The sequence below is a fragment of the Echiichthys vipera genome, assembly GCF_963691815.1.
Source record: "Echiichthys vipera genome assembly, chromosome: 16".
Classification (NCBI taxonomy): Eukaryota; Metazoa; Chordata; class Actinopteri; order Perciformes; family Trachinidae; genus Echiichthys; species Echiichthys vipera.
Window position 1 is genome coordinate 24,360,373 of NC_139841.1, and position 21,127 is coordinate 24,381,499.

The following is a 21,127-nucleotide window of genomic DNA, read 5'->3' on the forward strand; positions in this document are numbered from 1 at the left end:
GCCGCGCCCGTTTAGTGTGTACCGCGTAGCTTCAAATATCTCTGGAGAATCTTTGACGGCATCGATCTTCAAATGTAAATCCCAAAATGTTAAAGTTTTTAAAACGAAGAGAACTCTGGTGTGGTTTGCCAGCCAAACAATGAGAGATGGTCATTTATTTTTATTAATGCCAAAAGCATTTATTCGGATATAACATGTAAATTAATGAGCTTCAGTGGTGCTGGTCAGCAGATTCGATGTTAACCCACTGTACCTTTAAGCTTAGCTAAGCTAACCAGCTGCTGGCTGTATATTTATTGTACCGAAATAAGAGTGATGTCATCTACCGCTCGACAAGAAAGCAAATAAGCATGCTCCACAAAACGTTTATATAGAGAACAGTCAAGTAGCACTGTAAAGCAACGTTTCCAGTCTTTGTGCTACGTTAACTGGGAGCAGATTCAGCATACAAAGATGAGAGTGGTACTATCAATCTTGTCATCTAACTATCGAAAAGAAAGCAAATAAGGTCTGAGTATTCATTTGTACCTTCTGACTCACATTTCTATTTAGTGGGCTGCTACCTGAAGGTGCACAGATCACAGGTCCTCTAAAGCTGGATACAATGCCTGGCCACTGGATAGTACCACAGCTCGCATATCTCCGAGCCTAAGATCTCCTCCTCTCCGTCTGAGTGAGGTGGACAGGGAAAAGTAGAGTCAACACTGATGGCTCCCACATGTGGCTGTGAAAAAGCAGCTGAGACTGTGTATTTCAAACAGCAAGGAGGAGGTCTTCAGGCAGAGGGACACAAGGCATGACTGAGTGTGCAAATACGCACAAGGTGTTGATGTAGTGCCGAGCGTGTACGCACAGTCACGCACACACCCTCCTAAGCAAAGCCGTGCACGAGGTTCTCACAGTACAAACAGGATCAAATGTGTGGTGTGTCTTCAAGCTTTGTCTTCATGCCCTATCATCTTGCATGTATGGATTATGGTCATTTTAAAGTGGGTAATAGGTTGACTGATTTATATCTTGTGGTACTGCAACTTCTGACCTTTTAGCCTAAAGCATTTCATCTGAATCCGTATACTTTCGGTAGGATTGGGGCCAGCTCACCCCATTTTCTTCCTTCTATTCCTGATCAGTCTCTCAAATCAGGTCCTTTCTGGCATGACTTCCACGCACCGGCCACACAAAAGACGCAAAGTGGTCACACAAGCTTCACAGACTAAAGTGTGGGGTCCTTTTTTTGTCACACTCCAATGTCAATTTTGTTGCTTTGAGATACCGTACAGTGATGAACAATTATCTTTAAAGCTCATATAGTCACACAGAAACTGTCTAAATGGAGAAACATTACAGCTCTTTTAGAGAAAAATAGGGCTTCAGAGTGCTTTTGAGAGAAGTGACCCCTCAACATGTCAGTATGACTTATTGATTGGACTCATTGTGCTTCCCATGATGACATGACACTGCAGAGGAGCAACTCAGGTGAATATTCTGGCCTCCGTAAGAGCGCTCCGTCTGCCCGACGTTTGAGGTAAACTGCTCTCCTGCCTTCACAGATTTGATTTCCTAAGCTCAGGCATTCGTATTATTTGTTTATATTGAGAAGCTTTAATTTTTCAAAGCGTCGAAATAAAGATGGCATTTCCAAACTGACCACGATCGACGAGCTTCAAAGATATAATCCGTAAGATTTTCATAATTTTGAAGTTACTATCTATCAAAGAGTGAGTTAACTAAGGTGACTGATCATATGACCCACTGATTAAAGCACTTGTTGCCTCTTTGCCTAGTATTCCAATCTGTGTCGTCATTACCTCATTCATTCATTCATCTTCAACCGATTATCCCTGTCAGGGTCGCGGGGGGCAGGAGCAGATCCCTAAATGTAAATGCGCCGCCATGTAAGTGACGCTGCTGATAGAGGTTTGTCTGCAGGTTGAGCTCGTCACTGCCGGTTACGCTACGTTTCAGTTGTAATCATAAATCGTGAACTTCCAGCCTCTGAGTCCTGCTTGTAGTAAGGGCAGAAGTGTAATATATCATATAGACAATATCTGTTTATAGAGGCGACCATCTCTTAACTCCATTCTCGTGGCTCAAGTTGCTAATTTAGATAGTAAACAATGCCTGCTGCTCGGATGAGGAAGTCTTAGCCTGGGCATCTGTGGGCTTCACCGTGAAGCCCGAAATATTGGCCGCTGCCTCCACAGGCTAAATCGTCATCAGACCGATATCTGATAGGTTCCGAGATTGGGGTACATTGACTTGGAAGCATGAACGACAGTACAGAAAACGCGTGCTAATCGAGTTCCTTGGTAGTTACAGAGCATGTAACCACACAACCGCGATGCGAGTGGTTTCCAACCAACATCCTTTTTTGCATCAAACCCACCCCCAAAGTCACCGAGCTCCACCTCTGGCGACCATGATGACGACCATGACCACCCAAAAATAAAGTAATAATACATAATTGAAGCTCTTACTATATCTCGATGACAAGCTGCTAAAATAAACCACACAGAACCCACTTAGTCATTTTAATATATTTGTATATATTCATATATTACACATTTAATACAGGCACAATGAGAAATCATAAAGTAGAGACACAAAGTGGCTGAGATATGGTAAAAATGTACAATTTATGAGAATCATTTACACAATTTTGCGCTCTTTTTATACTCTGTTCAATACAACATATAAAGAAAAGAAAGGATGTGAAAGTGACAAAAGAGGAGCCTCGTGTGTTTATTTGTACATTTTGTGGGGACAGCAAGAACCAGCTCGCTTATACTGGACACAATTACAGAACCTGTGTATTCCTTTTTTTTTTCATGCATTCGGCTCCTCCGACTAAAAGCTCTGATACAATTAACGAAGAGAGAACACGGAGCGACACGTTGATTTCTCATTGTAAAAACATCCGCTGATACAATTTTAGGATTTTATGTCAATCATTCGTTTCAAATACCTTCAAACATTTGGCTGATTTAAGAAAGCGAGATACAAAAATTTCCGCGGAAACACAACTTAAATGGATTTTTCCACTGTTCATTTAAGAGGAACATCTGACTCTGGATTATTATCAAAGGCTCGAGTCTGCAGAATTTCTCCAGAATCATACAAAACATTTTAAAAAGTGTTGATAATCACCCCGGCCTGATATGATGAAAGAAATCAAACAAATGATCAAGTGAGACGATCGGATGAATCAAGTCCGGATATATGAGTTTAAATCACCTTCAAAACGGTCCGTTAAAGACGTCAGTGAGCCATTTTTCTACAGCACGGCGGACAGTAAAAAATAAGCCTGATGTGTGAAAAAGTTATTTCCTAAAATCTTATCCGAGAGGTCAGTCGGCCGCATGATGCACAGTGTGTGAAACTCCCGCCCTAAAAAGTTCCATCAGTTTCTCAATCACAGCTTCCGGGCAACTAATCGCTTCTCCAGACACGTCAGATACCAGCACGTTAACCAACTTAAGGATCGTTACATGGTTGAGGTCAAAGAAAAGTATAAAAAATACTCCATCAAGAAGTACGACGGCCTCTACAGCAGCAGCCTTCATTAGTAAAAGACAAGAATGAAGCACCGAAGACGTGGCATTTTACCATCCATCCATCCTTCCATCCATCCATCCATCCATCCATTTTCTCTATACCCACTTTTGCTGTTTGTGGTTCCAAGAGGCTTATCCCAGCATGCACTGGGTGAGAGGCAGGAGAGGCCAGTGATCTAGCACAGGGCAACGGCAGTACTGCGTCACAATATCTAACCACAGTCAACACTGGATTACTCAGTGCGGAGTCGTCGTGATAAGGCAACATCATTAATTTGGGCTTTTTTGTGCTACTGCTCACTTACATCGTGTTCTGCACAGTGAGTGTGTGTGTGTGTGTGTGTGTGTGTGAGGTTAAGGTTAACTGATGAGCGTCGGATAGAAAAAGACGAGATATAAAAAGAGTTCGAGGATCAAACTCAATCAAAGAAGGCAAACGTGACTCGTTCATTTCTGGAAGACGGTCGGGGTTGTAAAAAGAGGTGAAACTTTCCCTTCAATATCCAAATAAGAGGCGTAAAAAAACACACGACCGGCACATCGTAGGTGCTGTTCTCAATGACGGTGCTATAGCGTACAAAAAAAGAAGAGAGAAAAGTTAGATCCAGGCACATTTCTCCATTATTAGGGCACAAACGTGTGACTGCCAGTTTAAAAAAACAAGTTTTGACACAATGTTTTACACTCGAGATTTCTGAGAATTCTTTCATAAAGTAAAAAAAAAATGAACAGGGCTAAAAACACAAGCCATGACGGAAAAAGGGGGAATTTACAAGGGAAAAACTTCTATAAAGATCCCAGACCCCATTAGGGGTGATTGTTTAAAAAAAACTCCGTGCATTTCACCGCGGAGAAATGAAGCTTCAATGTGGAAAAACACTGACGGACTTTTGTTGCCTGTAATTGATCCACAGTAAAAGACGAGGCACTGAGGTCAGATCCTTTTTTTTGCATTTGTTTGAAAGCCCTTCAATGTTATTTTAAGAGATCAAGTGTGTGCTATAAGTGTGTGGGTGCCGTTTAAGACGGATCCTACCTTCGTTACGACATTGCATGGGATGGAAAAAGGGAGAAATCGTGAGGAGGGAAGGAGAGAGTTTTGATTTGAGCGTCGAGTCCGAGCTGGTCAGGAGAAATATAATCAGTGATAATATTTACAGTTCAGAGGGAGAGACTTTTTCTCCCCTCTTCCTCGCAGACACGGTGTTGTTTTATCATCCTTATAGGCTCTTGAGAATGAATACAAGAGGAAGAAGAGCATGTGAAAGATTGTTAGTGCACTTTTTTTTTATGATTTCAAATACAATATAGATTTATATCTAATCCATAAATTGTTTCCGACTATACAAAAGCGAAGTGATCAGAAAGCATCGTTAGATTTCATATCTACACGTTTCCTGAAAGCTCATCTTTGTCTTCTTTTTTTTTCTTCTTCTTTTTCTTCTTTTAAACAGTGTTCAATACTCAGTGCTGTCTTATTGTAGTGAGATTCTCGCCTCCTGGGCAAAAGCTCCGATGGGTCCAGAGGTTCAGGAAGCCTTTTTGTGTCAAATGAATATTTTTTTTCTTCTTCTTGAGAACCAGAGTGGTGGGTCACCTCAGCAATCTGCCATGTAACGTCCTACGGAAAAGAACAAAAGATGAGCGGTTTGAGTCTTTGACGCGTGACCTCTCTGGTCTAGAGAGCGGACGACATGTCAGCGGCGCACTCGCTAGTTGACGGCGCTCACAAGAGCCCAAAGCGAATGTCCACGCCGGTTCTGTCCGGTCTGAGCATTTCAAAGCGTCGAGCAGCAAAGGAGGGGTTTTCATTTGACATTAAACAATGTTTTCAATGCAGGACTCGACTTCTTTTTATGCTTTATACTGTATTTGTCGATCCCTTATCGTAGTTTCTCGAAAAACAAATGAGGAAATCGTCATTGTAATAGCTGTATATCCCTATCAATCCATCCTGTGATACATTTGATTGAGAAGTTAAGTACCGGGAGAGGGGGATGAAAACAAAGTAACAAAAAAAAGTATGCAGTATATAAATCAAATAAAAGAGAGAAGAGAGTGTGTAGGCTTCACTCGCATTTGCGACTAAAAATAGATGTTTGCGAACTGTAAAATATATTTGGGGACATGTGTGCGAGTAGCTCCCATTAACTTTTCTACGTTTTCATTCGAATTTGTTGCCTTTTTGCCGTTAGTGCCAAAAGCACCTTTTCGTGCTCCCAGATGACCGGTGCGAACGTCGCGGAGCGCGCAGACATGTGCAGTTTGCAGCGTCGATGAGATGGTTTACGATAATACCTGTGGTTCTATGAATGAATATCAAGTGTAATATTTTCTAAAAACGGAGCTCTTTCACAACGTGTAAGGGTTTAAACAAATGTGAAGGAATTTAATCAACCTTGGAGCTTATAAAGCAGTTTAAAGTATAAATAATTACATAAATAAATAAGATTTGAAGCAAAAATAAATAAAAAACCTAGTGTAGACGCAGCTGAGACGCAAGCCTGCACTGAGCTGGTGCAGACAGCTGCATAGATTAAAATGAGAGCGTACCTGTTGCGTGTGACATGTGAGAAAAAAAAGACGCGCTTGCAGTCTAGATGGGAGGTCAAATTTAGCCGTATCGGGTACGTATGAATGATCCAGCATTGTACATACCTGTGGCAAATCTCTTCTTGTTGAGAGACAGTCTGTATCCGGCCCCCTGCAGCTCCATGTCCACTCCTGACAGGGTGCTCCCCTCACTCATAAACTGCACCGCTAGAGTGGAGGGGTTCGACGGGCCATCTGACAGTTCAAACTTGGCCCTCAAGGACCCGGAGCCTGGGGTCAAACACAAACAAACACACTGACTTGGCAGCGACTGATCCAGCTCTCTCAGCTCTCGTCTTACACACTCTGCAGAGGTAGGAGTTCTGAACAAGCCGCCTCTGGTTGCAAACAAAGAAGAAGAAAAAGGTGATTTACCTTCATTTTCAGACTTTTCTGAGATGTCACTCAGCTTCCACAGACACTTATTCTGCTCTGAATTCCTGAAATCAGAGAAAGAGATGAGCTGCTGCCGTTGAACAAAGATAGAAATGTTTCCAACGCGTCACAATTTTACCACATGGAGTTGGGCAGAGACTGCATGTTGGTGACTCCTCCGTCAACAGGCACTAAGATCTGTACGTTGGAGAGCGGACCGGGGGAAGCCATAGACTCCGGGTTGTAGCGGTAGTCTACCCGCAGGTCTAATGTTCTGGGCGTACACTTCCAGTACACGGCCAGGTTGAGAGGAGTGGAATGGATTCCATCGGACTGCACCTGAACACAGCACGTATGAACAAAGCCGCTTTGAGTTTGAGCAATTAGACTGATGTTCCCAGTATCTTCAGCTGCAATGAGACTGTATGAGACCGTGTTTAGAAGACTTAGAAGGTCAAGAGATAAAAAAAAAAAAAAGTTATACTGTAGATTGACTTTACTGTCCACCGGTATATTTGTTACAGTTTTGACACAAACATATTTAGGTGGTTTGCCGTGCTGAAAGTACAAATTCGAGCGGAAAACAAAGCTAATGTTCATCCAAAAACGAGTTGTTTGTTAAGCTTAACTAACCAATTCATGGATTGTTTGTTTTGCATCTCGATGTGCTCATATTTAATTATATTCCTAGATATTGGAATCCATTACACGTAAACTAGAACTCAGCGGGGCCCGATTATGGGGTGGCAGGGCAGCGGTGGACAGTGGTTTGTGAGGTGAGCCACCCAAAACAACTTAAAAATAACTTAACAAAATAGTTAACCCCTACTGAAAATGGCTGAAAATTATAGCATTATTAATCACGCTAAAATCAATCATTCATTGACTGGGGTGCCTTATTTCACAGTTTGTGGGTCGGTGGGCACCCTAGATATCCGAACGTGCACAAGCACTGAAAAAGTGAGTTTTCAAAAAAGCTTTTGCACAAAAAAAGTGACAAGTGTCACACACTCATACACACAATCACAGAAAAATATTCTTCCTTTAAGTTTCACAGGCAAACAATCACAACTATCTGATTCCACCTAATCGTCACAATGCTTCACAATCAAAATATGAGTGTGCAGTATTATTATGCTCTTTTTTCTCACGTATTCTGTGTGTGGTGCTGACAGCTTGTATTTTATTGGTCGAGCTTTCCCAATATACTTTTTTATGCTCGGGGACATAAAATATAACCTAATGTAATAATGTAAATAAGCCCGTTTGAAGCTGTAAAACAAGCTTTTTCGGGTTTTGTTTGAAAGATGATGTCATCGAGCGGTGGCATGATGCGTGTGAGGCTGCAGGATTTTAAGGGCCAAGCCTACAGTATATAGCTGAGGTTTAAACCATAACATGGTTTTAGAGTAGTAAAATTCAATTATAAAGCCAGTTAGTGACCACAAATTAATTAAATTGCTAACTGGTCCAAAAAGTGTGTGAGGCTGTGGCAGGCACAGACAACAAGGTAAGAGCTTTTGAATATTATAAAGTGAGGCTGCGTGTCTGTGTGGGTTTTCTCCGGGTTCTCCGGTTTCCTCCCACAGTCCAAAGACGTGCAGGTGTTCGGTTCATTGATGACTCTAAATCACCCGTAGGTGTGAATGGTTGTCTGCCTCTGTTTGTCTCTATGTGCCCTGTGATAAACTGGCGTTCTGTCCAGGGTGTACCCCGCCTCACGCCCGATGTCAGCTGGGATCGGCTCCAGCCCCCCACGACCCCGACCCCGGGATAAGCGGTTGAAGATGAATGAATGAATGAATGAGGCTGCTTAAGGCTGGATCGTCAAATACAATGAAAATACTGTGATATAATTTCTCTCTGGGACATGGCTATCAAAATATTTCACATTAAAAATACATTCTGCACTGCCCGTATTTCCTCCCGGCTCGCTCCTTTACCCTCAACTTCTGTTTCACTCCTTTCTCAGACTTGGTTCGGAGCGCAAAGTGCTGACCACAGCTATTTTATCTGGATTATGTTCTAGGATCGACGTTGTCTGACTGACCTGGTATTTTAGGATGTCCACATTATAGTAGGAAGCTGTGGGGTTCTGATCGGAGGCTTTTCTGAGGTAGGACGTCAGCGCTTGCATGTTGAACCAGAAGTCCTTGGAATTTGAGTCACTTTGGGAAGGATCACTAGATAAGATAAAAAGACAAAGTCAGAAATACAAACAAGCACTCACGCATACACACTCGACGCACGCACACGCACACAGAATAATTTGAGGCTTTATGTGCAAATCTCCAATAGCTTGGAAAAAATGAGCCTGTTACATCCAACCAACTACTAAATCATGAATTCCATTTGATTCCAACCATAACTGAGAGGAAGAGGAGCAAGAAACATTAAAGATGTCATTTTTCTTTACTTTTTAAGAAAGGATAAGAGCTCCTCACTTAAGACCTAAAAGTCACAGTTTTCAAATAGATCCATTAGTTGTTAGTGGCATGTTGAAATTCACTCTGCATGTGAGGTAAAATATACATTAAACACCCTTTGACTGAGACTAAAGAGGTGAGAAGTAATAATGCGTGTTAAATGAAGCAGCTGTTGTATGAAGTTTGCCGTTCTTTGCCATTTCAGGGTGTGAAGTATTTCAGAAGAGACATGGGCCGTTGAGAACCTGGCTGTTAAACCTCTGCTGGAAAATACTTCCCTGACAGCTTAATGATAGGTTTATGTCAGATTACTAATTGAATTTCCTCTCGCTGACGCAGACTACATTTCCTCTCTTCGTCCAAATCCCTATTTCACTCAACGACGACTCTGACAGGTTATCAAGTCATCAGCTTCACTTGCAAACCGGCCCGTTTGTATTTTAGTGACCAACTTTTCTGCACAGCTCACCTGTACAGGAGCTGCTGGTTGGGTAGGATCTGCTCCAACCTGCTGGTGTTCTTCAGTTTGAAGGTGAGCACGGCCGGGGAGGGGTTGGAGGTGAACACCTTGATGATGCCCATGGGGAACGACAAGGTCATGTCTCCTGTGATCTTCACAATGCACCTGTGGAATGTAGTCGCCACATGAATGAGAATTATGTTTTAGATCGTATCATTCATTTCTCCAATGATTCGATAATTGTCAGGTTATAATAGGTTATCACGTTTGACAATTTCTCAGCCACTAAGTTGGCATCTTCAGGTCACTAAGCCAATAAGTAATGATAAACAATAGAGAGAAGTATAAAATCAGTACAGTTGAGAAGCTGGAACCAGAGACCGTTTGCCGGTTTTGCTTGAAAAAAGACTTGAACCATTTGTCGAGTAACACAATTACAATTAAACTTATATTTCACCACTATGACTGAGTACAAAACCTACATTTGACATATTTGCCTAATTATAGATCATACTTAAGCCTACTAATCCATTTGTTATATTAAAATTATACAGTATAGGGCGCCGAGTGGCTCAGGGGTTAGAGCAGGCGCCCCGTATACAGATGCTAAATGCTCGCCACATCAGCCAACCTGCAGCACTTTACCGCATGTCTCCCTGTCTCTCCCATTTCCTGTCAACCTCCAGCTGTCTATCTAATAAATTAAAAAAGTCACAAAAAATTATATTTAAAAGGTTTTAATGTGGCCCCCTTTACAGTAGATATTGAACACATCAGCTTTAGGTCCCAGGTGTAAGAGGTTTCCATTTCACTTCTCTTAATACACGTGTGTATAAGTGCGACAACTAATGATTATTTCCATTATCGATTCATTTGCTGATTATTTTCTAGATTAATCGATAAACCATTTGGTCTATAAAACGTCAGAAGAAAGGGAAAATGTGCATCTCAGTTCCTCAAAGTCCAAAGTAATTTCTTTAAATGTTGTTTTGCCAGTCAAAACCCTTTATATCTTCAGTTTAATATGATTAAAAAAAACATAATTTTCTGCTGTTTTTGCATGAAAATGTACTAAAAAAACAACTGATTATCAAAATACCGGTAGTTGCTGATTCATTTTATCAATCAACTAAGTCACCTAATGGTTGCAGCTCTAGTTTGGAATCTATTGGGATCTCATATACATTTATAGTTCAGGGGCAAGACGAGTCTTCCTTCTGTTATGATCGGTGGAGGCTGTGGTGGTCACAGCAGGTCTCAACCTCGCACTGTGTCTCCGCCGCATTGCTTATGAAATGTTCCATTCACTAATCCCAGCAAAAATAAGCCTTTTGCACAGCAGCAATTTAACAGCAGTTAACCAATAAAAGGCTGTATGTTTTCTCTGCCCCAGACTATAATCTGCCCCGTGTAGGTTATCCACTCTGAAAGAATGGTGTCAGACTAACGCAAAACATTCCACACATGGAGAGGGAGAGGGAGGCAGACGCACAACCAAAGTGTCTGAGCGCAGTGCACATTCGGCTAGGGACCATGCAGTACAACACCATCAACTGTGTGACTCATAACGTCATATGTGTTGTAGTTGAAGTTCAAATACGGACAAAAATGTGTATGCGTGCAGGTCCATGTCGGGGGCCTTTGAGCAGCAGGAGGTCATGTGAGACTCACTTAGTGGGATCAGCTCCTTTGAAGTAAGCATTAACCGATTCTGTGAAGGCCACGGCAATGGGCAAAGCATCTTGGGAGCCCAGGGTCACAGGGCTGGGACCGCGAGACGTCCCTGAGAACGAGAAAGGCACAGAGTTTGAGGTCTGTTGACTCAGCTGCACATCAGGGGTCCAAAGCTCACATCAGAATTAGGAAGGTTTAATCATGCAAAGATGCATCATACCGTTTAGAATATTTGTATTTTTGCATTTCATGATGTCAGGCATTCATACATTGCAAATCAGTTTGTTATGTTGTGTTTGAATAAGTTAAAATAAGGTTTGTTTTTATAGTGAATCGTGCTACAGCTGCTTTAGTTCAAATTAAGTGCTATTAGACAGACACAGTGACATCAGACACCGCATTAAAACTAAAGTCAACAAAATATGAACCATTCAAATCATTCATTATTTCATTAATTTATCAATGAAATCTGTATAATGTTAGGAGTTCATGTTGTAGATACAAACGCACAAATGTGAGAAACGGGCTGAAAGGGTGAATGTGGAGAACACACAACACAGAGAAACGCAATCACTGCAAGGCAAGTGGACAAAATCCAGTTGTCCACCCAGCCCATCAAACAGACTGGTGTTAGTTTTAGTTAAAACACAGAGGAGAGTCCTCTCGCATGAACTTCAACCATACCTGCTGGCGTTTCACACCGCTTCTCAAAGGTAGGCAGCTTCGCTATGAACACATCATCCTCTTTACGCCCCATTAAAGGCACAGAGAAGAGTGGAGGAGATAAACAAACCCAGAGAGCACAAATGTGAGGGGAGATGACGCTGAGCACAGTTGTAAGCCCTAAATGTGTGATTGTGGCAGGTGAGCCCTAAGCTGACAAGGCTGATATGATTGCACAGAGATGAACAAACAGTAGAGTGGAGATGATGACTGTAAGCACCGCGGAGAGGAGTGTCTCTCAGGGAAAATGAGAGTTTGGAAAGGGGGACTCACTTTGGCTTAGTAGAAAGAAAGGAGAGAGGGAGAGCAGCTCTGGCTCTGGGGAGGAGAGGGGGAGAGCAAAGGTGTGCTCAGCTCCTGTAGGGAGAGGTGTGAAGGAAGGAGGAAGTGAGCGAAGAGGAAAACAGCACATTGTGTTGAAGAGACAAAAAAGGTATGTGGCAAGTTGGTGAGGAGCTGAAAATAAAGGAGAAGAAGTAGTTTTCAAGAAGGAGGAGATTCTTTATACACAGAGGAGGCTTACCGACGGTGGGGGTGTTGCCAGCGCTGAGTGAAGCGTTCGAGGACAGGGAGGAGGAGCTCTCTGCCCGGGCGAGTGGTGCAGCAGGAGGAGGGCTGGCATTAGATATCTTGGGTGGGCTGAAAGGCCGTACCTGCGTGAAGGGAGTCAAGTACAAGATTATATTCCATTAGAGAATGTTCATCTCATCTCATCTCATCTCATCTCATCTCATCTCATCTTCAGTCGGGTTGCGGGGGCAGCAGCTTTAGCAGGGGACCCCAAACTTCCCTTTCCAGAGGCCTCCTCCCAGCTGGACGTGCCTGGAACACCTCCCTAGGGAGGCGCCCAGGGTTCATCCTTACTAGATGCCCGAACCACCTCAACTGGCTCCTTTCAACGCAAAGGAGCAGCGGCTCTACTCCGAGTTCCTCACGGATGCTGAAATTCCCCCCCTCTCTAAAAGGGAGACTCCAGCCACCCTCCTGAGAAAACCCATTTCAGCCGCTTGTACCCGCGACCTCGGTCATGACCCAGCTTTCATGACCACAGGTGAGGGTAGGAACGGAGATTGACCGGTAGACGGAGAATGTTATTTTGTTGAAATGTGAATTTTATGAATGTTGAAATTACTCACAATCTCATTGATTCCTGTGAGTTTTCCTGTTGGTAGTTTGGGCCTGGAGGAGGGCCGCGGCGGGGGCACCAGGGCTCCAGCTGTCAGCGGGGTCGTCGGTCGGTTCGGTACTGGCACTACACAGAGGAACACATGAAAATGTTACTGGTTAGTGGCAGTAAACAGCATGGGCATCGGGCACAAACAAACATGTCAACACAGTGCTTCAATGAAGTAGATGCAAAACAATCATGCATCAAGACCTCTAGTACAAAAACCATAATAGCAAAAACATGTTTACAAATCAAAGAGGAAACAAGTAAAACACACTCCAAAATTAATTTCACAAAAAGAAACTCATAGACAAACATGTAGCAAACCAGGCAGTGAGTTAGATAAGCATCCTGTCAGAAACAGAATGAAAAAACAACAGAAATCATTCAAAATGATGCAAATGTCAAACAATATGAAACCATACAGTTCAAATAAAACAAAATACAGAACAAAAAGTCCAAACCTCAGCCATAAGACACATCTCCAGCATCACTAATAATGTTACCATTAAATATTTTGCTCGATGGAGCTGCTGCCATCGCACTATCCGTAATCCCAGAGAAGACGTCAGAGAAGCAGGAGTTGATGTCTTCTTTGCTTCCCGCTGCTCTGCAGTAGGCGTCGGCAGAGTCATCAGAGAGGAAGCGACTTGACCTGCCGGAGCCCGACTGGAGCCTCTGGAGCTCCTTTACAGACGACCCTGGGCCCTGGCGGCGAGCTGGAGCGATATTATCACTGAAGGCGATCCACTGGCTCTGGGACCAGGACACAGAGGAGAAGGCATCGACGCTCTTTGGAGGGCTGGCGGCAGCCGGGCTTTTGATGGGGTCAATTGGCTCGCTCGGCAGGGTGATGGGGGCGCTCTGGGCCCTCGCTGGAACGGGCTCGAGTGCTTGGAAAGGGTTTTCCGTTGAGGCCCAGGGATCTTTGGGTTGACGGCTCTCGGCCAGGGGAGGAGAGCGCTCCCGCTGTGTCACCGCCTCAGCTGAAGGGGCCGATGTGATTGACAGAGGCGGTAAACATGACACATGTAAAGTAGGTAAAAGACGGTAAACCAATCAGACATTCAGTCACACGCGCAAATTACAAGTGACCCTTCAGCAGTTAACAGAGTAGCAGACACAAGGATGTAAAGTGGCTACAAGTATCATAGTTGTACCTGACCTTCTGGCCTAAATGAGTCTCACCATACAGTGGTGTTATATCTCAGTATTGTCCTTACATAACTAAATGGTTTCTGAACCGCTGAGCGATCCATTTGAACCAGCTGGGATAAACAGCCCTTTCGCATGATACTGATGAGTTCTCAATGAGTGGGTAATGTTCAAAGCTGGCTTATCAAGTGACATAACAGTCGTGTGCCTGCATTCACACACTAACACAGGTATCATGAGGTGGAATGTGAATGAGGCGCTTAACTACAGTCTAACAATGTACAGTACATGGAGCCAAAATAACTAACACTTCGGGTAAACCAATGAATCTATCAGAGTATGAAGTCAGATTAACTGGCATTCAACCAAATATGAAACACTTCTGTGGTACTGAATGAGTGTTTATGTCTTTTCTAGGTGTTTGCAATATGTTGTTTAGCCCCTTTAGATGTTTCACACCCAGTATGAGTATGGACTTTGGCCGTCTCAAACATTTATACACTATATTAAACCTTAATTTGCTGGCTTTTAATTTACTACATATTTTTCTTGTAACGTGGAAACTGACTCATTTAATATGTGTATCTACTGTAGCTCACAATAAGCGTTAAACACATGCAAACTCACACATGTTCACATTAATGCATTTGGTAAAAACAAAAAACATAAATACATGAAAACAGTAGTGGACAAATAATTCTTCAAGCAAGTTTTGATTTCGATCGCTGTGTGTTAAACGGGGCACACGCGTTTTACCTGAGGCCTCTGGCAGAAAGACGTCTGAGTCATTCACCAGAAAAGGTGGAGATGGAGGGATTGAAAGGAAGATAGAGGCAAGGTCTAACGAGAAAAGTCCAAATAAATGAATAAAACCAATACAACATCAACAAGTTATTTAAACTCAGACAATGACATTGCAATAAAACAAAAGGAAAAGTTGAAAAGAAAATGTAAAAACAGATGAAAATGTACAAAACAAATCGATAAATACAACATATGATGAGATAAACAAAACAATTTCACATGTTTGTACAATCACTGCCTCGTTCAGGGAGAGTTTTTTAATGTTTTGACACCTCACAGACTGGAATTTAACGTGACATATGTGTATTCAGAGTTGGTAATACTGTACACAGAGAGATTTAACAGGCTGTAAGCGGGGGACTCAATTCCCATCACCGTATCTTAATCGGGGCACTGTGTGATGCTCTTTTGACTTTTAAGCCGAGACCTTTGACAGTAACGAGACAATGTTTGACAACATACGTGCCAGGGGGCTTTATAGCCGACCCTCTGACCTCAGCTAGGTGCCAATTAACTGTGGATTACGCTTAGCCTAGGCAATGGGTCAGCGCTAATGTCACTCTGTTTAAACACTGGTGTCATGCACGTAAAGCCCTGAGAATCGCTCCGTCAACACTCAAAAGTAAAGTTAAACAAACACTCAGATGTCTCTCGGAGAAGTACGACTGTAGAGGCTTCGGGGATATTTATATGCAACAGGAGGAGTACAGAAACGATGGGGAATGATTAAAAAAGACAAACTGCAAACGGGGAATTAATTCCCTAAGGTTGAATATTCTGTTGACCTCGGGGGTCAGGTCCCTGAGAGGAAAGCCTTCCAACTGAGTAGCTCAGAAAAAGAAAGAAGGAGAAGGGGTAACGACAAACGCATAGAAAGAAGATGCAATCAAGGAACAAAGGGAGCAAAAAGGCCTGGATCACTGGCTCATATGTGTGAGTAAAAACCCCATAAAGTTACAAGCTTTCAGATTTTTTGTGAAATCAAACCCTGTTTTTAATACTATCTATGGTCTTCATTCTTCCTGTGATAGCCATCCAATGTATTTACATTCTGTTATTACCTCTATATAGTCGTTTGTGTTGGTAGTGGTGGAGTCCGCCATTAACGGGCTCATTTCAGATAGCCTAATATAATCCAGCGCAATTTTACCTCACCAATATCAGTCGTTTACATCGTGTCGGTGCTGAATTAAGTTAATGCAAATACAAAAAAAAACAACATTTCCTGCCTCTTCAATGGACCTTTTCAGGAGTTTTGTTCTTGAAAATAAAGGGCAGAACTCGCTCACAAATGGTCATATGATTTACCGGTTGGCCTAGTGCTGACACACTTAATGCGCTCGCAGCTCTGGAAAATATAGACTCAATGCCGAAAAGAACGCCACAAGTCAGTTCCGCTCCGCAGATTGATGACATGGGAGCCAAAATGAAAAGGGAGCATAACGCTTTTCTTCAGGTAAACGCACTTTGAGGTTTCATAGCTTAGGCCATCCCAGTGAGAGGCTAAATATACTGCGTATACAATTTTCCAGGACAATATAGATTAATTTCAGGATATTTGGTCATGATTATCAATTTCGAGGCAATTTCCAAGCCGTGACTAGAAAACTAGTCTCTAAATTTCACGTTTTCCTGTCATAAAAGGTGCATTTATCACATCGGTGACCGTTCATCGAAATGCCTCTACGAAAACAGTCTCCTCTGCATTTTTTGGGCAGCGGATCATTTAAATGTTTTGCAAGGAAGTGATGTAACGAGAAGAAGCAGCCACAATGAGCTGTTCGATGAAGCTGCACAGATTACACACCAGTTCTCCTGTTGTACATCTGTCAAAGTAACTGGTCAACTAGGCTGCATTTACTGTTACCGCCTGTAACCACAGGTGTCGTCAAATCAACCAGGACTGAAGTCTTAAGGATTACCACTAGTAATAACACGTTATTGGTGCTATGCATTTTTGTTGAGAGATACTCGTAAAAAATGAGGCTTTAGGGGATCACCTGTCGATGAGGACACAGAAGAAGAGGAGGCTGCCGCGAGACTCGGGCCGAACGGGTCCAGAGAGAGAAGGTCATTGTTGGTCAGTCTGTCGGAGGAAAGAGTGAGAGTCAGGCCAAAAATTATAGTAACTTTTCAAGCAAAGAGCAGCACAAAAAAGCTGTAAACTTGATGAAAACGGTGACAGTCATGAGCCCTTTTATACATACTCATATGGTGTTGGCACTCTGGGTTTCGCCAGCTCATCACCTGCAGAGAGAGAAAAACAAACTAAAGACCCACAGACCTGCGCAGAGCGATGACAGCACATTCACAGGAACACAGGAAAGTAAAAAACCCAACAGAAGAGGTTCCAAAAGTCCTGTTTAAACTACATCACACCTTAAACCCGAAACATAAACTGAACAAATGAGAACCACCATCTGTCGTTAGAGGTATATTTGCAGTAAGATTTAGGTTTATTTCTTTTATTTCTGCCTTAAATCTTACTCAAATACTGCAGAGGGTTAACTTTAAACGTGTTTTCCTATTTGACGGTAACACTTTACAACAGGGGATGGAGTGATATTGCTTTGTTATTTTGTGCCCCGTTCTAAAGTGTTACGATGCATTGCAGAGATCCATATGAGCAAACTGAAGCAGCATTTAAGCACCACAGGTAACAGGATACAACTGAGAGGACCCAGATATTTATGTAAAATCCTTTATAACAGTTTGCAGTGGGAGAACGCGGTGTCAGCGGTGTTAGCTTGTGTCAGCCGGCTGCAGGGGACAGGGTTGAGGGCTGTGGCAGATCTTTTGAGGAGAGTGGAAGGCAGGGTTGTAACTACTGCAGTGAAAACATACTCACCAGGACCCTGAGCCTTAGAGCTTAACGTGGACACTCCTGTGATCCCTAAGCGTATGTAGAGTATACATCTATCAATGCAAGACCTTGTGTATATTGATCTTTATCAGTGTTTCAGCTGCAGAATGTGAATATTTGTGCTCGTTTAGTTACAAACACAGTGAAACTTTTAACTCATAATAAGACCTTTTGGATTAATACTCAATGCTCTTTCAAACCTGCATAAATATCTCACGGAGCGTGAAATGTGAACTGTAAGTATATATATTCTTAAAGAATTACTTAAGCACTTGGGGGAAGAAATCAAACACACAAACTTTCTACAGGCTGTGGAAGTTTGCAGAATGGAAAAGATAATTTCTGACATGTCAAAATATAAACAGCGAATTAAGCAATTAATCTCATTCGTACCACCGTGGGAGGGAAATCTCCCTCAAGCTCACATTTACAGAAAAGAGCAGTTATTTACTTTTTCTCGGAATATGTTGGTTTTGGCTACGTTTCTGGATTTTCCTTTTTTTAAAGGCAACCTCTTTAAAAACAACTCGCGCCAAGAAAAATGCAGTTGAGAAGTCGTACAGTCGACCCCCTTCACAGTCATCCAGCAGCACGCAGAAGCATAGGGTCAGACAGAGAAAATACTCACTGGACTGGTTCCTCCGCATCTGTCCCTGAAAACAAAAACAAGACGTTAATTCATCAAAGACGCATGCGATCCACTGTGACTTTTTAACGGTTACTCGCCCGAAGTTTGCTCAATTTGAAATGAATATTCTGCTTTTAATAACGTGAAACAAAGCATTTTGAGGGGCTCAAACTTCCACAGTCCTTTTGACATGTCGTAGAGTTTGAAACGCTAAGTCTTGGATCGTTTTAATGTAACAATATATACAATTTAAAATACATAAAATACAATGACAATAGAGAAAAAAAAAATCTTTCAAAGGTTGAAAACTATATTATGAATGACTCCCAGTGGCAAAGGGAATTTTCCACTTCAGAGTTAAAGACAGTAAATCACAGGGCTACTCTCGGCTCACGCATACCAGACGTTAAACCTAGGGTGAAATATTCAGCAGCAGAGAACCGTGCATCTAAGACCATATGACAATCGGTCAGGGACAACAGAGAGCGTGCCCCAACACTTCACCAACTTCCTTTATAGAGCCCTTTTTTCCCCCCCCCTGGACATAAATTTGCCGTGTCATGCTGCCTAACACAAGATATGCGAGATGCGTTCGAGGGTCACCAACCCAATGGAAACTTAGAGCGTCAATTTCAATAAAGAATTTATTTGCAAAAGGAGAAAGGTGGTGGTGGTGGTGGTGTGTGTGTGTGTGTGTGTGTGTGTGTGTGTGTGTGTGTGTGTGTGTGTGTGTGTGTGTGTGTGTGTGTGTGTGTGTGTGGGTGTGTGGGTGTGTGGGTGTGTGGGTGTGTGTCTGTGTGTGTGTGTGAGTGGGGGGGGGGTCGTCAGGGGAGAAAGGAAGAAAAAGAAACAAAATGGGTTTAAGGAACATAGCAAAAGCGTTTAACCACCGTAGAGCTGTGAGGCCAGGGTTTAGTCCCACAGGCGCTAAGCGGCAAATGGGTTCAATTACGGCTCTTGCTGGCCACACACACACGACTTCCATTGCTATTTCAATAAAGGGAACACCGCAGAGGGGGAACCAAACAGGAGGAGAAATGAAAAAGACAGAAAAATGAGCACTGAGGGAAAAAAGAGAAAAGAAAACCTCTCAATAATTCACACCAGATGATGCAACGTTCGTCATTACCTCGGATGTATGTTTTAACTTTAATCCCGATCTTTTTGGTAAATATGAAATAGGAAAAGGGTGTGAAACAGAAATCTGAACGGACAGAGAGGAAGGCAAATCTAATCTCATTACTATTCTGGTATTTTAATGCAAATCAGAGTGAACGCACGCAAACAGCGGCCTCCTTTTTTTCTTCTTCGTACTTTTAGGATGGGAATTTGATTGTGGGTTTGAGTCTCGACAACAACTGAAACCAAACTGCAGCGAACAAAGTCAAAAGTTTAAAAGGGAACATCTTTCCTCCTGAATCGTGGTGCATCAACTAGAAAAACATCCTGCAAAAAACACCCCCTATAAACTTTTAACTTATCTTTATTATTAATTCTCAGGGTGGAAAAAGACAAGAAGATCTAACCTCATAAAGTATTCATAAATAACCACAACAAAGTCCTGTCTAGAACAAGTGGGCTCCAATAAAACCAAAGAGTGAAAGCAAAAAAAAAGAAAAAGAAAAGAGGAAAAAAGAGGTAAAAAGACAAACAGGGAGGAGAAACAGTGGTCAAAGCGGAGGGAGAGGCTGAGAGAGAGAGAGAGAGAGAGAGAGAGAGAGAGAGAGAGAGAGAGAGAGAGAGAGAGAGAGAGAGAGCCAGAGCCGTGAAGAAGATGTCGTGACATTCGTTTAATGCGCAGCCGGGGAGGGCGGCGGGTGAAACCCACTAGACCCCCTTTGCGAAACTGAGCGTGCCCTTTCAGCCGCTCCACAACAACGTTAACAACAACAACAGCTCAGTGCACACACGGTGCATGTTTGCACACGAGCAGTAGTGGTTTTAAAATTTAATGGCAGCGGCTATTTTCACAGAGCAGCGAAGAGTGATTCAGAGAGACTGAGTGATGGTGAGGGAGAAGGAGCTGAATGAAGGGCTCCATGACTGAGGTCGCAGATCAGACATCACAGAGTGTGTGTGTGTGTGTGTGTGTGTGTGTGTGTGTGTGTGCGTGTGTATAGTCTGCTGGCCACTGCTGAAAGCATTCCTACAAGGATGCCGGTGTGCATGTGTGTGAGTCTGCAGTAAAGGCCAACAACATCAGATACTCCTCAGATATTACTCATAAATGATTGTTTCTGACTGCTTGATATTTTTTCTTGAAAAACAGAACAAACATGACATGAAACCGAACTCAAAAGTAAAGATAAACTATGAAATGTTCGCAAACAGTAGCCTCTGCCAATCTGACATGTGAAATAAATGAGATATAATGCATATGCCTTTCCAGTGAACACAAAATAAGCCCCAAGAAAGAGTGACTAACGGCATCTACACGAGGGATTGCACGGTTAAATGGCGTTCCCATCTACCCTCACAGAGGTTAGGTATTCTCCTGTTGCCCTCTAGTGTTGCAGAGGCAGACTTGACTCCTGCAACAGGTTTGTGTTTGGGCATTTTAGAGTGTCCTTTCGAGCGTCTTTTAGTGTGTCGTGAAGCCATACCGAGGTCGAGGGTGACAGGATGATGTTTCCAATGGAGGCTTTAAGCTCGTCGATGGTGGCTCGGTTCTGATGCGTGCCGTTGTTTGGCTGAACGGGCTTGAT

General features: G+C 42.8%; 1 protein-coding gene across 10 annotated transcripts in view; it reads right to left on the reverse strand.

The window, feature by feature from the left end:
* Positions 1-2,517: 2,517 nt before the first annotated feature.
* Positions 2,518-21,127, reverse strand: part of fcho2 (FCH and mu domain containing endocytic adaptor 2) — a 56,257-nt gene continuing 37,647 nt past the window's right edge. For 2 of the 10 annotated variants that reach the window (XM_083930495.1, XM_083930489.1), the window contains 18 exons: positions 21,026-21,127; positions 18,423-18,447; positions 17,780-17,824; positions 17,139-17,178; positions 16,932-17,017; positions 14,884-14,967; positions 13,479-13,958; positions 12,941-13,056; positions 12,328-12,457; positions 12,078-12,161; positions 11,766-11,825; positions 11,079-11,190; positions 9,417-9,572; positions 8,572-8,704; positions 6,661-6,860; positions 6,522-6,586; positions 6,213-6,377; positions 2,518-5,175 (listed from right to left, as the gene is read on the reverse strand). The exon at positions 21,026-21,127 is cut by the window's right edge and continues 72 nt beyond it. In XM_083930495.1, the coding sequence (XP_083786621.1) occupies positions 5,153-5,175; positions 6,213-6,377; positions 6,522-6,586; positions 6,661-6,860; positions 8,572-8,704; positions 9,417-9,572; positions 11,079-11,190; positions 11,766-11,825; positions 12,078-12,161; positions 12,328-12,457; positions 12,941-13,056; positions 13,479-13,958; positions 14,884-14,967; positions 16,932-17,017; positions 17,139-17,178; positions 17,780-17,824; positions 18,423-18,447; positions 21,026-21,127 (2,106 nt within the window). In that variant the 3' untranslated portion in view covers positions 2,518-5,152. The remainder of the gene's footprint in view (positions 5,176-6,212; positions 6,378-6,521; positions 6,587-6,660; positions 6,861-8,571; positions 8,705-9,416; positions 9,573-11,078; positions 11,191-11,765; positions 11,826-12,077; positions 12,162-12,327; positions 12,458-12,940; positions 13,057-13,478; positions 13,959-14,883; positions 14,968-16,931; positions 17,018-17,138; positions 17,179-17,779; positions 17,825-18,422; positions 18,448-21,025) is intronic. The other 8 variants (XM_083930492.1, XM_083930491.1, XM_083930493.1 and 5 more) reach the window with 8 other exon arrangements.